The sequence below is a fragment of the Chaetodon auriga genome, chromosome 19 (genome assembly GCF_051107435.1).
Source record: "Chaetodon auriga isolate fChaAug3 chromosome 19, fChaAug3.hap1, whole genome shotgun sequence".
Taxonomy (NCBI): domain Eukaryota; kingdom Metazoa; phylum Chordata; class Actinopteri; order Chaetodontiformes; family Chaetodontidae; genus Chaetodon; species Chaetodon auriga.
In genome coordinates, this window is record NC_135092.1 from 18250045 (window position 1) to 18264211 (window position 14167).

The following is a 14167-nucleotide window of genomic DNA, read 5'->3' on the forward strand; positions in this document are numbered from 1 at the left end:
ACAGGTGACCTAAGGAAGATGTGTGATCATGGGGTTGTAATAATGGATCCATCGGGGGGTCCAGCAGGACTGAGGAGACACAGACTTCTGTTCATTTACGAGGAAATATCTTTCAAGGGATTCTGAGAGGGGCGGCTTTTATCTCAACTGCACATCAGGCATCTGTAGTGACATGCAACAGAAACTGTTTTATTAAGTATAAGCATTTAAATTCTGTTCCAGCGCCTCAAGTCACGGCCCATTATCATTTGCTGCATCCATTTCTTAACATGACATGTGACAGTACAATTAGCAAGTTCTGTGCATAATGTTTAATGAGCATGTCTCCACACTGTGCCTCTGCATGTCGACAGATATGCAGATCAGGCTCACACCCCTTCAGAACTCCAAAACTCATTATCATGCTTAAAAACAAGGCTTCTGTTTCGATTTGATTGGATCATTTGACCTCATTTTGAAGGTTTCAAGATGTCATCGTCCATGTGATTGTGCATCCGTACAGAGCACCAAGCTGGGGATGAGCGAGGTTGGAGCCTTTGTTGTACCACAGCAGCTGATGACTGCAGGCAAGGATGCTACCTGATTGGACAGGAGGCTGGTTTTTATAAAGCGCTTGTATCTGTGGAGAAGGACATGTGCCAGGTGAAAGTGCAGACAGATGCAGGGTCTTGTCTCTTTTTTTTTTTTCCCTGAGTGAATAATCTCTTTCCTTACCAGTCTCTTGGTACTCCTCAGTAGTGAAGCCTGTTCCGGAAAGCTGGGCTGAGTGGGTAGTGTCAGTGTCCAAGTGTCAGCGGTATACTTCCACTGTGTGAAGGTTGAGTGCATGTAGGGATTAGTGGGAAGTGGTGTTTGAAGTGGGTATTACCTTTTTTATTCACCTCATGTGTATCTTTTCTTTATTTGTCTGGCATGCGCAAGCAGCTGACAGAGTGGCATGTCAGGGCACAGCAGGGAGGGAGAGGGGAAGGCCAGGTCAAAGCTACTCACTGCCGTACCTCATTTCAACTGTTAATGAAATATACAAAAAAATAAATTCCCATACTGTTAGCACATTTGCTGTGTATTGCATTTCCTGTGCAAGAGGGTTGAAGACCTTGTAAAAAGTTTCTTTTCTAGTGGTTGTACAGATGACACTTGTTTCAAAATACACTGACATACTCTTACCCTTTCAGCTGGTGTGGTGAACTTGTTAGCTTACATCCAGCAGATAGAGAGATAACACAGGCATTAATTAGTATGCTCTTTGTACTTGATTATTTAGTATTTACAGAATGAAGTGAAGAAGACAACACACAAAGGATTCTCAGTCACAATGAAGCAGTGCTATGTACCTGTTAGCGGTGTAAAACACATAATGAACCATTTGGGCTTTTGTCTTTTAAAGGCTCAGACCTTCACAGCTCTACATGGGCTGTTTTTCTGAGAAGTGGAGTTATTGAGGCTATACAAGTTCCCTTGGCAGCAATAGTCCACCTAATAAACGCTAGATAACGTGAACTGCACTTACCTGTCGAGGAGAGAAACAGCTTGGGCTCACTTTTCTTTCCTTTAGTCTCAAGCTTGTTCCTCTTTCAATAGAAATTCGAGAGTCTATTGTTGTTTATGACCTGACTTTATCATTGTCAGCTTGCAAGGCAAACAGGAGATGTTGGGGGATGCTGTTCCATCATATTTTGAATTACACATCTGTGCTTGGGATGATTTTCTGTGTCGTTGTAGTGGTGTGGATTTCATGAACCCTTAAACAAACAGATTCCTGTCATGGTTCAGCTTGCAGTGTAGCACTGAGTCAACTCTCCGCTGGGTGTTTAATGATGTGCTGATGTCTGTGGATTCTGGTAATTGTGTCATTTCATTGTGTTTGACCTCTCTTGCCACTTCTGATTCATCACAATATACTTTCCTCATGCAGTGCTGTATGCACGCGTCATGGTTTGTATCCTATTATAACTGGTAATTCTTCTCCTTCCTCCATGTCCTGTGGAGCTCCATTTCAGGACTGAGCATATGTTCCCGCACAACATACCTCATCACTGTTTCACTGCAATACAAAGATGTAGTTATTTCCAAAAGAATAATTCTTTCAAGATAATCATAGCAAAAAGATCCTGTGGTGAACTGCCCCCAGCACTGCTTTTGCTTTCACTCTCTAGGACTGAATGGGCATCGGCCAAAACAGTGATGTGAGATACATGAGACTGAAGGCTGAAACGAATGCTGAATGCTAGAAAATAGATAAAAATCATACTTAAAATTAACATTAATATCTGTAATTGTCCTGTATTTTACTTGGACCATTTGCTGCAGCTTGCTGTCTGCAAATTATCAGCTAATGAAGCAACCAATGCCAAATCCATGCCACTTCGCTAACTAACTGGCTAACCGTGGCTTAGTTTAGAACAGTTAGCTAGTTAGCTGTCACTGCCTTGCATCACTCTTGGCTAGTACAAAGCTATTTTTAGGTATACACCTTTGCTTTGTACTGTTACATCGTTTATTGTTGTCTAAAATCAACACCATTTGTCATAGGTTAACGAACATATCCACTCAGATAACAAGCAAGCAATTATGCTATCCAGCTAGCTGTAACATAGCTATGCTGTATGAATCTAGTGTTGGTTGCTGTGTAGACAACGTTATTTGCAAATGGCAAGCTACACAATTTATTCTGGAATAGCTGATGTTATCCACTCCCAGTATTTTACTATGATAGCTAGCTAGCAAGTTGTTTGTGTTAGCAAGCATGTTAACATTAGCTATTAGCCAGTTGAAAACACTATATCACAATGTATTTCACCTGCTTTGCAGTAATATTAGCTTTGATGTTGGACTTTGTGTTGACTCTGTGCTGAGGTGGGCCCCAGTTGTTTGTATACTTTAGTGGACTCCATTTCTATGCTAATGTTAGCCAGTGTTGCACAGTGTCGGCACTGTAGGGGAGAAGAAAGAGAGGCAGAGCACTCTTGTCCATAACCTGATGTCCTTTGGCTTTTCCCATAAATCAATTTACAGGTTTGTGCATGGAAATCGGAAAAAGACCCCACTACACTGCTGATCCTCTGTCCTCAAACGTATCCAGCTCCTGAAATCTTGACATCATCTCATCTTCACATTTGATGAACAATGACCACGACTGGAAGCAACAGGCTTTATGTCAGATCTATTGCAAAACTGAAATGATTTCTCTTGGTTAGAGGTCTGGAGACAGTTCGAAACACTTTCATGTATTCCCTTTTCAATTCTTGCACATCTCTTTACACAGGAGTCAGTTAGTTAGCCCCGTCTCTCCTGCAGTCCAATTTAATAACCACCAGGCTCCTGACTGGCACTAAAAAGAGGGAGTGCATCTCTGACAGTGGTCTCCCTTCACTGGCTGCCAGTGAAATACATACATGATTTAAAGATTTTTTATTTCATTTTATTTATTTATTTTTTGAGAAATTTATTTTTGGATCTTCATGTTTACACCTCTGACCTCATTTGCCCATATTCCACCACCACCATCCAGTCTGGATTTATTTGATTTTTAAGTTCCTGTGTCTCTCCATTATTCTTAAAGACATGTTTTACTGAATGTTGTAAGGAATATAGAATATCATCCCAAAGCACATCAGAATTCAGGGAGAGAATACAGAGCTTTTCTTCATCTTGACACCCCAAATAAAAGGTAGTAGGTGTTATTTGGCACAACACAAGTTGAGGAGGGATGATGAGAAATACAATGGTGGGCAATATTTCATGCACAAAAGCGGAGTTTTACCAACAAAAATGCTAAAGAAACAGATGTCTGAAACAAATCTCAGACAGTTCAACAAAAACAACAAAGAAGTGAAGTAAACACAAGCCTGCCTCTTCCTCCTGAACCGCTGATTTAACAGCTGCACCTAAACTGGATCGTACCATCTGCTCAGGTAAACACAGGGTGAGCTAAACAGGTGTAACGTTTCACACACACACACACACACACACACACACACACACACACACACATATATGTATATATACAAAACCACTTTTGCATATATACAAAAACACAAAAAAATCATTTAATATACTAATTTACTGATGGCATCTGAATCTACCTATGAACACACACAGTTCAGAACAGTTTGTCTTTATTATCTGACAGCGCCCGCTCGCTCACTTAAAGGACATAATGATGCACACCTGCCTTCAATCATCAATCCTCAACACATTGACTGTGACCTTTTAAACAGACCAGAAACCCGTGTCATACAAATATATTCACTTTTGAAGTTAGTAAATACCAGAAGTAATGACTGACCTTAAAACCTCATAATGTTGGGCAAAAGGACCCAGTGAAAAGAGAATAGAGCAGCTCTTTCACAACAATTATAACCTTTAATATCAGTGTTTTCATATCTGTTTGGAACATTTGTAATTAGCTTTGGGCTCATTACCTTTCAACCTACAAAGTGTCTTACTGAGGGAATGATCACATCCATAAATATTAGCCCACATATAATGAATGTTGTAATTAGCCGACGACTATGAGTCATCTTTCCCCAGCAGGTGCTCATGTGTCGTCGCGTTTGTTCTAGAGCACAGAAAGTCAAACAGAGGGCTGAACCATGACTAAAAAAAGCTGTGCCACCTCTGAGATTTCCCAAACTTCAAGTCACTATCACGCGAGCGAATCTCTTCCAGGAACAATTATAGTTGCATGACTGCTTTTACAAAAGAGGAAAAATCATTTCCATTTCCACGACAGCATGATATTACTTATACTTAGTGAAGTAACCTCAGAGAGCTAAAAAAAAATTCAGCTTAAACTGATAAGAAATAAATGAGAAAATATGTGACAAGTGACAAAGAGCAGTGATAAATATGTAATACAGATGTAAACAACAAGGGCAGTGCCCATATCTTTGCTTTACCATCTGCCCGCCTGTAACGGGGGTCATTATCAAACATCAACCAGCCTGAGCCTTTTTCTTCAAACTTAAATTTGAAAGTGTATCTATTTTCCAAATGAGCTCAAGCCGAGAATAACACAAAAGCATGAATCAGATCCACATGACAACCTGACAGCTCTCTAAGACAATTCTGGGACCTAAAAATGGCCTCAGGCCAGAACAGGTGGAGAAAATTACATGTAATTGCCTCATAAGTGCATCATTCATTCATTAAATTCGAGTTCCTCATTCCATTGTTGTGCTTTGAAGAGTCTGATTGTTTCATATTCAAATTTTTGATGAGAGAAAATCTATTCAAAACACTGCTCTGTAATCTTTGGAAAGGTAATAAGAAAATACTTTTTTCTTCAAATACCTTCTCCCTGATAACTGTTATTGCTTGTACCATTAACTTTTCTCTTTAGTCTTTGTAGATTTGTTTTGAAAAGCTTATCTTCAAGCTGCACTAATAAATCTTTTCATTCTAACAATGGATCAAACGGCTGTGAGTGAAGAGAAAGGTGTCCCTCGCAGTGACAAACTCCGGGCTTTATGTGGCATTTTAGTGTCTTTCGGCAGTGTTTTGGTTTTCAGTCCACAACTACGGTTTTGTTTGACCCTCACTGCCCTCATGAGCCCCTTTTTCAGTCATAGCAGGGAGATGTGCTCAGTGAAAAACCTCCAATCATTCCATTGTATGCTACTAGCATAGCACCAGACAGACAAGCTAAAGGCTCACAGGAGAACATAGTGGAGCATTTAGCGGCTAAAGAGCCAAAACAGAGCAAAGCAGAGGGAATATTGGACAAGGTGTTACCCTGTATGTTAACACGATGTCAGTTTTCTAAGCCGATAGTGTGTTTACGCTGCCCTCATGTGGCCAAAAAAATCAATTCATGCAGGTTCACGCGCATAAGCAGAGTTAAAAAGTGTCAAACCATAGCGGTCACCTATCACATCAATCATCTTTGTTTCATTTGAGTCGCTTTTGTTTCCCTCGACTTCCCCGTGGAATTACTTTGGCACCATGTGCAACTTGTTTACCACAAAAGATTCTGTGTTTGTTTTTCATATGCTAATTTATATCCTCTTTCATCAGCCAATTCTTTCTAAAAATGTTCCCTCCTCACTGAAGACGCACGCACACACACACCATAGCTTTCATAGTTCATTTGGGCACCGTTAAAGCTTAACAATTCCCAACAGGACCCACAGTATGTTCTCCTTTAATGGGAAATGCAAGAGGACTTGAGGCATGAGGTGTGACTGCAAATGAGGTTACAATAATTTCATCATGCAAAACCCCTTTCTTTATAGTTTTAACGTGAATGATTCCACTTGTTGCAATGCAGGCAGCAGATCTGTTTTCAATCTTGTCACGTCTGACTTCTCCTTCATTATCACAGTCATTAATGGAGGAGCTCCACTACACTGAATCATCGCATTAAAAGGAACTATAGTCATGTTCCTGACACATCTGTTTCAAATGAGTAGAAACATTTTGGATTCGATTCTGTGCAGCAGATGACAATTAAACCTGGGTGATTCAGTGTGGCATGTGTGAGAGCAGATGCTCAGCAGCAGAAAAGAAAATGAGGCGTATTGTTGTATTTTTAGGATCACGACAATGAAACAGTCTTATGTTGCAGAGGGTGGGGCTGCAAGAATCAGAAATATACCTGACGCCATGTTTAAAATACATTTCTGCATTTAAACACAAATCACAATGTACTGATGACAACTGAAAAGCAGCTATTTGCATATGTTTACATGATTTCAAAAGGCGAGTCACAGATACAACAGAAATCCCTCTGCAGATGTTTGTGCAGGCTCTCCTTCAGCCTGTGGTCTCTGACACATTTAGGAGCCAGCTGACATTTATTTTTCCGCTTGTTATGATCCCATCATCCGCACTGTACGTACAGCATGCTCATTTTCACATCCACTGTGTGATTGCTCCATACCAAAGCAAATAAAGCAGATGAGGACGACGGCAGCTCTCGGATTCTATTTACTGGCGGTACATGGGGCGTAGCAGGGTTTGGGCTAGAAATGCAAAGATATTTCGGTGGGGCTCAAAGACTTTTAGTTTCCTTTCCTGAACTCATTTGATGACTGGCTGTGAAGTGGGACGAGAGGCACAGTGGGGGGCGTGTCAGCAACTATCTTTGATGTTAAGGATTTGGACTTGTTTGCTCAGGACATGTTAGGCAGGCTTTTGCATTATTGCTAATTTGACATTGATGGGTTTTTTCGGGAAGGAATATAACTAATATTTTTCACTCTAATAATCTGTCCTCAGGACATGATTGTTGCATGAATGACGTCTGGCTGCCAGCGTGCATCCTAACACACACGGAGAGGAATGTGAATTTAGATGCACCCTATAGATGTCAAGGAGGGGCTGCTAATTACCCCCCCCCCCACCACCACCACCCCCCACCAGTAGCCAAACAGCATCTATGATTCACTGCCAGCTTCTGTCTGGTTTTTGGCTTGTTATCACTGAACCAACTCCAACATGGAGCAGCAGTTCTTGGATTAGACAAAACTTCTTAACGAAATGCATTATATCCTCCCCAGATAATTCAACATTATCTGCCCACAGCGTGCTGCTTTTACGCTCAGCGCGATTCCCTTTAATGGACATGGGTTTTGTGGTTTTCTCTGTGGGAGAATTTTTTTTATTTTTTTGTCAGAACCAGACATAAGTTAGAAGTGGGAAAACTTTGACTGTCCAAGAGCTGCTCAACAGGGACAACATGCTGTTAGAAGATCTGAACACGTATGTAAGCTAAGCAGCCACATGCTTATACTAGAACAATAAAACAGCCAAATCCTATTTTCTGAATCACGCGATTAACTGAACTGAGCTCATAGCGCGATAGCAGGCTAACCGTGATGTCGTGTTAGCTAACATTGCTGAGTTGCCAAAATAAGCTCTTGGGCCTTTAAAGTGATATGTTAAATGTCTGGCCAGGATGGCAAAGCTAGCAGCCGGCTAACTGTGGACTGTCACACGATGGGCTGAACAGTCAATTACAATGGCTGCAGTGGCTCCAAGAGCACTGATTGGTCAGAAGTTGAATGTCCCGCCTCTCCTTCCTACAGACCATGTGATTCTTTTATGAAACTCGAGTCACAAAGCTTGACCATGTGATTAACTTAACAGAACTTTTTCCATTTCCAGCCATTTTTATTGGTTTGTTTTCAGATGGGTAATATTAACTTGTGACGAGATGCCTGGGTTTCCAGTAAACGATGGAACGGAGCTCATCAGGGAAGAAAGATGAGGTTTGAAAGTGGCAGGAAGCCACGCTGAAACACACAGGAAGGTTTGAGGGTGTCGAGCTCTTCTGTAACTGCTGAAAGGAGTGAGATCATACTGAAGTGAGCGTTCCTCTGATTTCTCCTCTTGAACTTTCAGTTAACAGCAACAAACTCTTCTGTCAGATTCGTGTGATTCTCCGTGAAAAACACATTTTCCTTAGAGAGATCTTAGGTTTATATATATATATATATATATATATATATATATATATATATATATATATATATATATATATATATATATATTACTGAAGAGACAAAAGCCTTCCATTCCAGTGTAAGTACATTTACTCATGTACTGTATACACACATATCCAAGGCACTTAAAGAATATGATGCATTACTGCAGATTAGAATACACGACAGACTACACAGCAGTTAAAGTCAGCACATCCTTAACCGCCTACAGCAGTACAATGCAACACAGACATTAATGCAGGAGGGGTATTAATCCAGAAGCATTGTGCAGTGCAGGGCTGCTCAAATTGGGGCCCAGAAGGCTTGATTTGGCCCGCCAGATGTTTCCAGAGGAACTCATGATTCATTATATATATAAATCGCTGTTTTGGCTGTTTTATTTTTGGTCCACCATTAAGCTTCAGTTTTGGCCTGGCATAAGCTATCACATGAAAACACTAACAACGGGTACTTTTACTTCTGATACTTAGATACTTTTCCTTCGAGTGGACTCTTTCACAGTGTGGTATTGATACTTAAGTAAAGGCTCTTCCAACAATACAGCTGCAATGGTTGTGCTGAAAGCCTCTCCTTAGCATGCTTTTTGCTATTTCTATGCATTTAAAATATCTGGGAGCACAAACGCTGTTAGTCATAGCGCTGCTGACGACTAACGAACTCTAAAAATCGAAACCTAAGATCAATGACAGTCCAGCAGGTGGTGCACCCACTCAGTTATATAAAGAAACCTTGATGCCTGAGCAAAGGAATGAACTGTGAAATGACAGCCACCCTGAATAAATACCATTATTGGCCAACGTAAAGCTGTTGGTGCGCATTAATACATGCAGAAAACATTGTCACAAGCTGCTTTTAAGGAGAATGAGAGCTGCTGGTGTCTCTTATGTGACCTGTTTTTGAGGCCACCTCTGTTGGACCAATCCCTGCAAGCATGAAATTACCAAAAATCTAGACAGTATCATTTAATATGCACTAATACACTTTCATATTGTCTTGGCTTTAATGGTGTAGACCCCATCAGGAAGAATGATGCAATATTCACTACAATATGAAGCATGAATATTGCAGTAAAGTAATGACTTTAAGGACTCTGTGCTGTTCTCCATCTCCATGCTACCTCTCAACAGTCATGAATTTAGATTTCATTTTCATATGGTAATGACACTCATCTCTTCTTTGCCGCTAAACTGACTACTCTTAATTCCTAAAAGTTAGAACTGCATTTATCCACATGATGGATTTCCATGAATGTTCTCCTCTGTGCCATCAAACTTTGGATACTGGTCTACTTTGTATTTGTGGGATTTTACCAGAGTTTTGCTATTAGAGTGATAAAGTTAATTATCTTGGCAGAGAGTTCTTTGACCTTGTACAACACACGGTATCAGTGTTGGATGTGAAAAAGAGCACGTACTGTATACAGGGCATGCATATTTCATTGCTGGTGTGTCAAGAGTAAAAAGCTGGCTGCAAATGTTATAAAATATTCAATTCGAATAAGGCTGCACCGTCAGTGAGTGAATCCCTATCTGACACAGCATATAGCTGTGTTTAAAGCACTTATATATCATTAGTTTGACGACAGAGGCGGCGCATTAAAACAGAACATATTGACTTCACAATGATTTCACTGCACAGTGGAGTTAAAGGAGAAACACGCTTTCTTGTCAAAGGTTAGATGTGAAGATTGTTAAAACTCTCAAGTCATGGTGTTCACTGTGAAGGCACAGTCAGCAGTTTCTCCTTGCTTCCAGTATTTTTTGGCCAAGCTAAGCTAACAGTCTACGGGCCGTAGCTTCACATTTAGCACACAGACATGAGAGTGGTATTGAGCGTATTTCCCAAAATGACAAACTATTAACAAATCTTCCACACGACCACAGCGTCGCAATTCCAAATCACATCATTGACGGCGCAGTATTGTAGCATACAGGAAGTGAATGTAAGTGAATGTAAATGAATGTAAATGAATGTACTGCAAGAAGAAAGAAACTGCCGCATGTTTTCCAGTGACTGAATAATTATTTTATTGCTTTTGTTTTCTCAGAATTCCTTGAACCACCCTCTACAAATTGAAGCTTTTGATCCAGTGAGAGTGGCTCCTCCATGCCCATCATGCATTGCACTGTTTTACAATAGTGTCCACTAAAAATGAGACATTTTAATATGCAAAAAGACCCTTTCAAGTATACTTTATTGTGTACTGGTTTCTATGTGAAGGCCTTACATACTCAGAACATGGTTATAATTACTTTAAGTGGCTGTAGACGTGTAACTGAGACACACAGATGAGACAATGTGTCTAATTCTGATCCCTGATCAGTTATTCAGCATTCACAAAGAAAGAAAAATGTGTCTCTTACATTATTTTGGCATCACTTCATGAGTTTTGTCAATACAATATTGGCAATATAAAGATCATTAGCTTTTACATTTTCCCCAGGAGCCAGACCGTGTGACCAGCGATGCCCCCAAGACGAGGGATGTTTGACCATCTGATAGCGGCACAGAGACAGAAAAAATGGAGAAGCCACAAAAACAGAGAGGTAGGCACGGTAAGAATCCCGAACACAAGCTGTGTGCTGTTGAAGCCTGACCTGAACCCCACCGAGGCCAAGAGGACTAATTGTTAATTAAGCCAGGCTGATGAAAAAGAGCTCAAGTGTAAATGAATGTGTCAGTCTGGAGGAGCACTCAGACACACCTTTTACCCCCACAAAGGAAAATCAGCATTATTTTAAACCTGACAGTGCACTCCAGCAGTTCAGAGCGGCTGGTTATTATTCACGGTGAAATTAAAGTTCTGATGTTGTTGGTGAAAAAGGAGAGTGGGAGACAAAAATGAAGGGGAAAAAAACAAAACGGAGGAGGAGGAAGATTAGGTATAAATCATGAGAGACAGTGGATAAGTCCTTCTGGTGGAAGTGTGTGTGTCACTGTGTTGAGGCGGTGAAATAAATTGTACCTTGGGGCAAAGGTTGGACAGAGGGAGGGATATGACAGGATATCACTGACTTTTTGAAGTAGAATAAAAAATGACCACAGCCCCTTTTATTAACAAAATCCTCCCAGACGTTTCTGATGTTCAGCTGTCTAACCAATGACTTAATCGCTGTATCTACAGTATCTAGCCTTTGCCTGCTCCTGTGGCCTGGGGACAGGACTTGGGCAGGTTTAAGGCAATATCCCTGAGACTGTCTCTCTCCTCCCTGATCTCCTGTAGGTCCTTTTCAATGAGGGTCATCCGGCTCTTCTGTTCCTTCGCGGCCGAATGCAGCTTCTGGATTTTCAAGCCCAGCGTCGGGCTCTCGACGCTCAAGCGAAGCACGCTCAGACGGCGGGCTGTCTCGTTCAAGATCCGGTCAAATCTCTCCAGCGGCACGTTCCCATCTGGTCCAGACATGCAAGAGAGAGGACAGATGGAGGAAGACCACAGACGGAGGCGTCTTTTTGTTTTGTGGATCGTCACGTGTTCGGAAACGTCCTACATGAGTGCATTCAAATGCACGAGCAGCCTCATCACCATGAATTGGTCAATATCCTCGGAGGCATGTCGACAATACTGACCAGATCCCTGCCTTTTAGGTTAATTCTACAAATAGTAAAATATATTTCACAGGAAATGGTTTTGAATTAATAGTGTCAGAAATACACTGAAGTATTTTAACAAACTGAAATTTACCCACAAAGAAAATACGACTGGGCCCAATGAGCAGCGGTGATTCTGCCTTTACCGAGGGGATAAAAATCTGGGAAATATTTCCATGTTAAATGAGGTATGAAAAGGCACAGAGCTCTTTAGTGATCTGACATTTAAGCAATGAAAATTTATGAGTTTTATAGATATGGAAGGCTAAAAAGTAGCCACAGTGAAAAATCGCCTGTAAGAGAGTGACTTACCAATCTTGCTGATTAGCTCGGTTAGTGTAACAGAAAAGGCCTTTAGCTGGAGCTTGGCTGCCTCCATGTCTTTCTTCACTCTGGTCAGGGACAACTCGGGCTGGAAAAAGGAAGACGTGCTCTAGAAACAGTCTTTTTAAGCTGCGCACAGGAAGCGCAGATCAATATGCATAGATTCTGCTGTTCAAATGTGTATATATCTGTGTTAGGTACCTCTGAGGTGATGTGGGAGTTTGCTGTGTTGGTTAGAATCTCCTGCTCAGCCAGCTGTTGTAAAGCAGAATCTATATCGGACCTAAGGTGCGCAGATGCAGTCCTGGTATGCTTGGCCTGGGTCAGAATGGCTTTGGATTCCTGCACGTAAAGAAAGGAGGAAAAACAGAACCAAGGACAGACAAAAGGTAACAGACTATTAAAGATATTTTCATTATTCACACAGTTTGCAGCCCAGTTAACAGCTCTGTGAGGCTGGAGCATGCAAATATGCTCACAGCATGCTAATGTTGACTATGCTCGCCATCACAGTTTAGCATGTCAGCATACTAACATTTGCTAATTAGTGGCTGATGGGAATGTCATTAGTTTAACAGGTACAGGGTTATAAAGCAAAGCTCCAAATTTAACCTGATGAAGGTGCGACATGAAAAGATGAGGACTCATCAAAGTTAATACAGTTCATCCTGAGGAGTTCTTGAGACATTTCACACCAAACTGCACCAAAGTGGTGGACTGGCCGCACACACACCTTTGCCACAGCATGTGCTGCCTGTTCCGCCTCCTTCGTGGCGTTGCTGGACAGGCTGGAGTTTTCCAGAGCTGGTTTCAGCATCTTCTCGATCTGTGAGACCCTTTTCCTGACGTCAGCTAGAACCTTGTCCTCCAGGGGTCTCTCCTTCTTCATTGCAGCCAGTGTCTGGGCCTGCCGACGGGGCCAGTCCCTCGCCATGTCTGAACGGGGATTGGGAAGGAGGCAGGTATTCGGATTAAAGGCCTTGAAAACTTGGCTGTAAAGCAACAACTGTAAAGCCTGATTGGTGCATGGATGTATGTGACACTACAGCTTCCAGCTAAGCCTCGCCCACATCAACCCAGTGAGAAGAACAATAACCAAAACTTGTTGAACTTTGGGACCTTTTTGTGTTCATGTTGGACCCCATCATTCATAGTAAAAAGCGTATTAAGAAAATAGGTTTTCATGGCCTTTAAGATGGATTCAAGGTTGTGTTGAAATAAAAAAGTTCTTCTGTTCTTCTTCACTACATTAATAGAAGTCTGAGGAGACATAATCACTTAAGATTCAGCCAACATGTCATTCATGAAGCTGAAGCTGTGAAAATCCTCAAAACATTCCACTTCATTACATTTTTGATGTAAGCCGCTGCTGCATTCAATATATGCCAAGTAGGTCAGACCATTACAATGGTAATGACATATTTATTATAGAAATACTTCAGGCTGTAGCTCTTATGTTTGTTTTCACCGTCAGTGCTTGACATTTCAGTTCGAGTAGAAAAATTCAGTTGGACATTCAACAAAAACAGTAATACAAGACAGTCAGTGAAAGACAGAAACTCACGCTCCAGATTTCTGTGCAGGGCGATGGCTTCTGATTCCACCTCTTTCCCAGCGACCACGGACGACAAAGCCACGGCCTTTGCCCCTTGAGCGCGAGCTTGCAGCTTGAAAAAGAGACAAAATAGTAAAACATGACCTCAGTGGAGCCTCGTGTGTTCAAAGCAACAGGTATCAGCAAGAAAACGGTCAATTAAAAGAGTTTACAGTCATGCTAGCTTTGTGATGCTTTAAACTAAATGCTAACA

At 41.3% G+C, this 14167-nt stretch overlaps 1 protein-coding gene across 1 annotated transcript in view; it reads right to left on the reverse strand.

The window, feature by feature from the left end:
• Positions 1-10472: 10472 nt before the first annotated feature.
• lamc3 (laminin, gamma 3) overlaps positions 10473-14167 on the reverse strand; it is a 98357-nt gene continuing 94662 nt past the window's right edge. The window contains exons 24-28 of the mRNA XM_076757239.1: positions 13924-14026; positions 13093-13295; positions 12561-12701; positions 12348-12447; positions 10473-11837 (exon numbers count right to left, since the gene is read on the reverse strand). Of these exons, the coding sequence (XP_076613354.1) occupies positions 11575-11837; positions 12348-12447; positions 12561-12701; positions 13093-13295; positions 13924-14026 (810 nt within the window). The 3' untranslated portion in view covers positions 10473-11574. The remainder of the gene's footprint in view (positions 11838-12347; positions 12448-12560; positions 12702-13092; positions 13296-13923; positions 14027-14167) is intronic.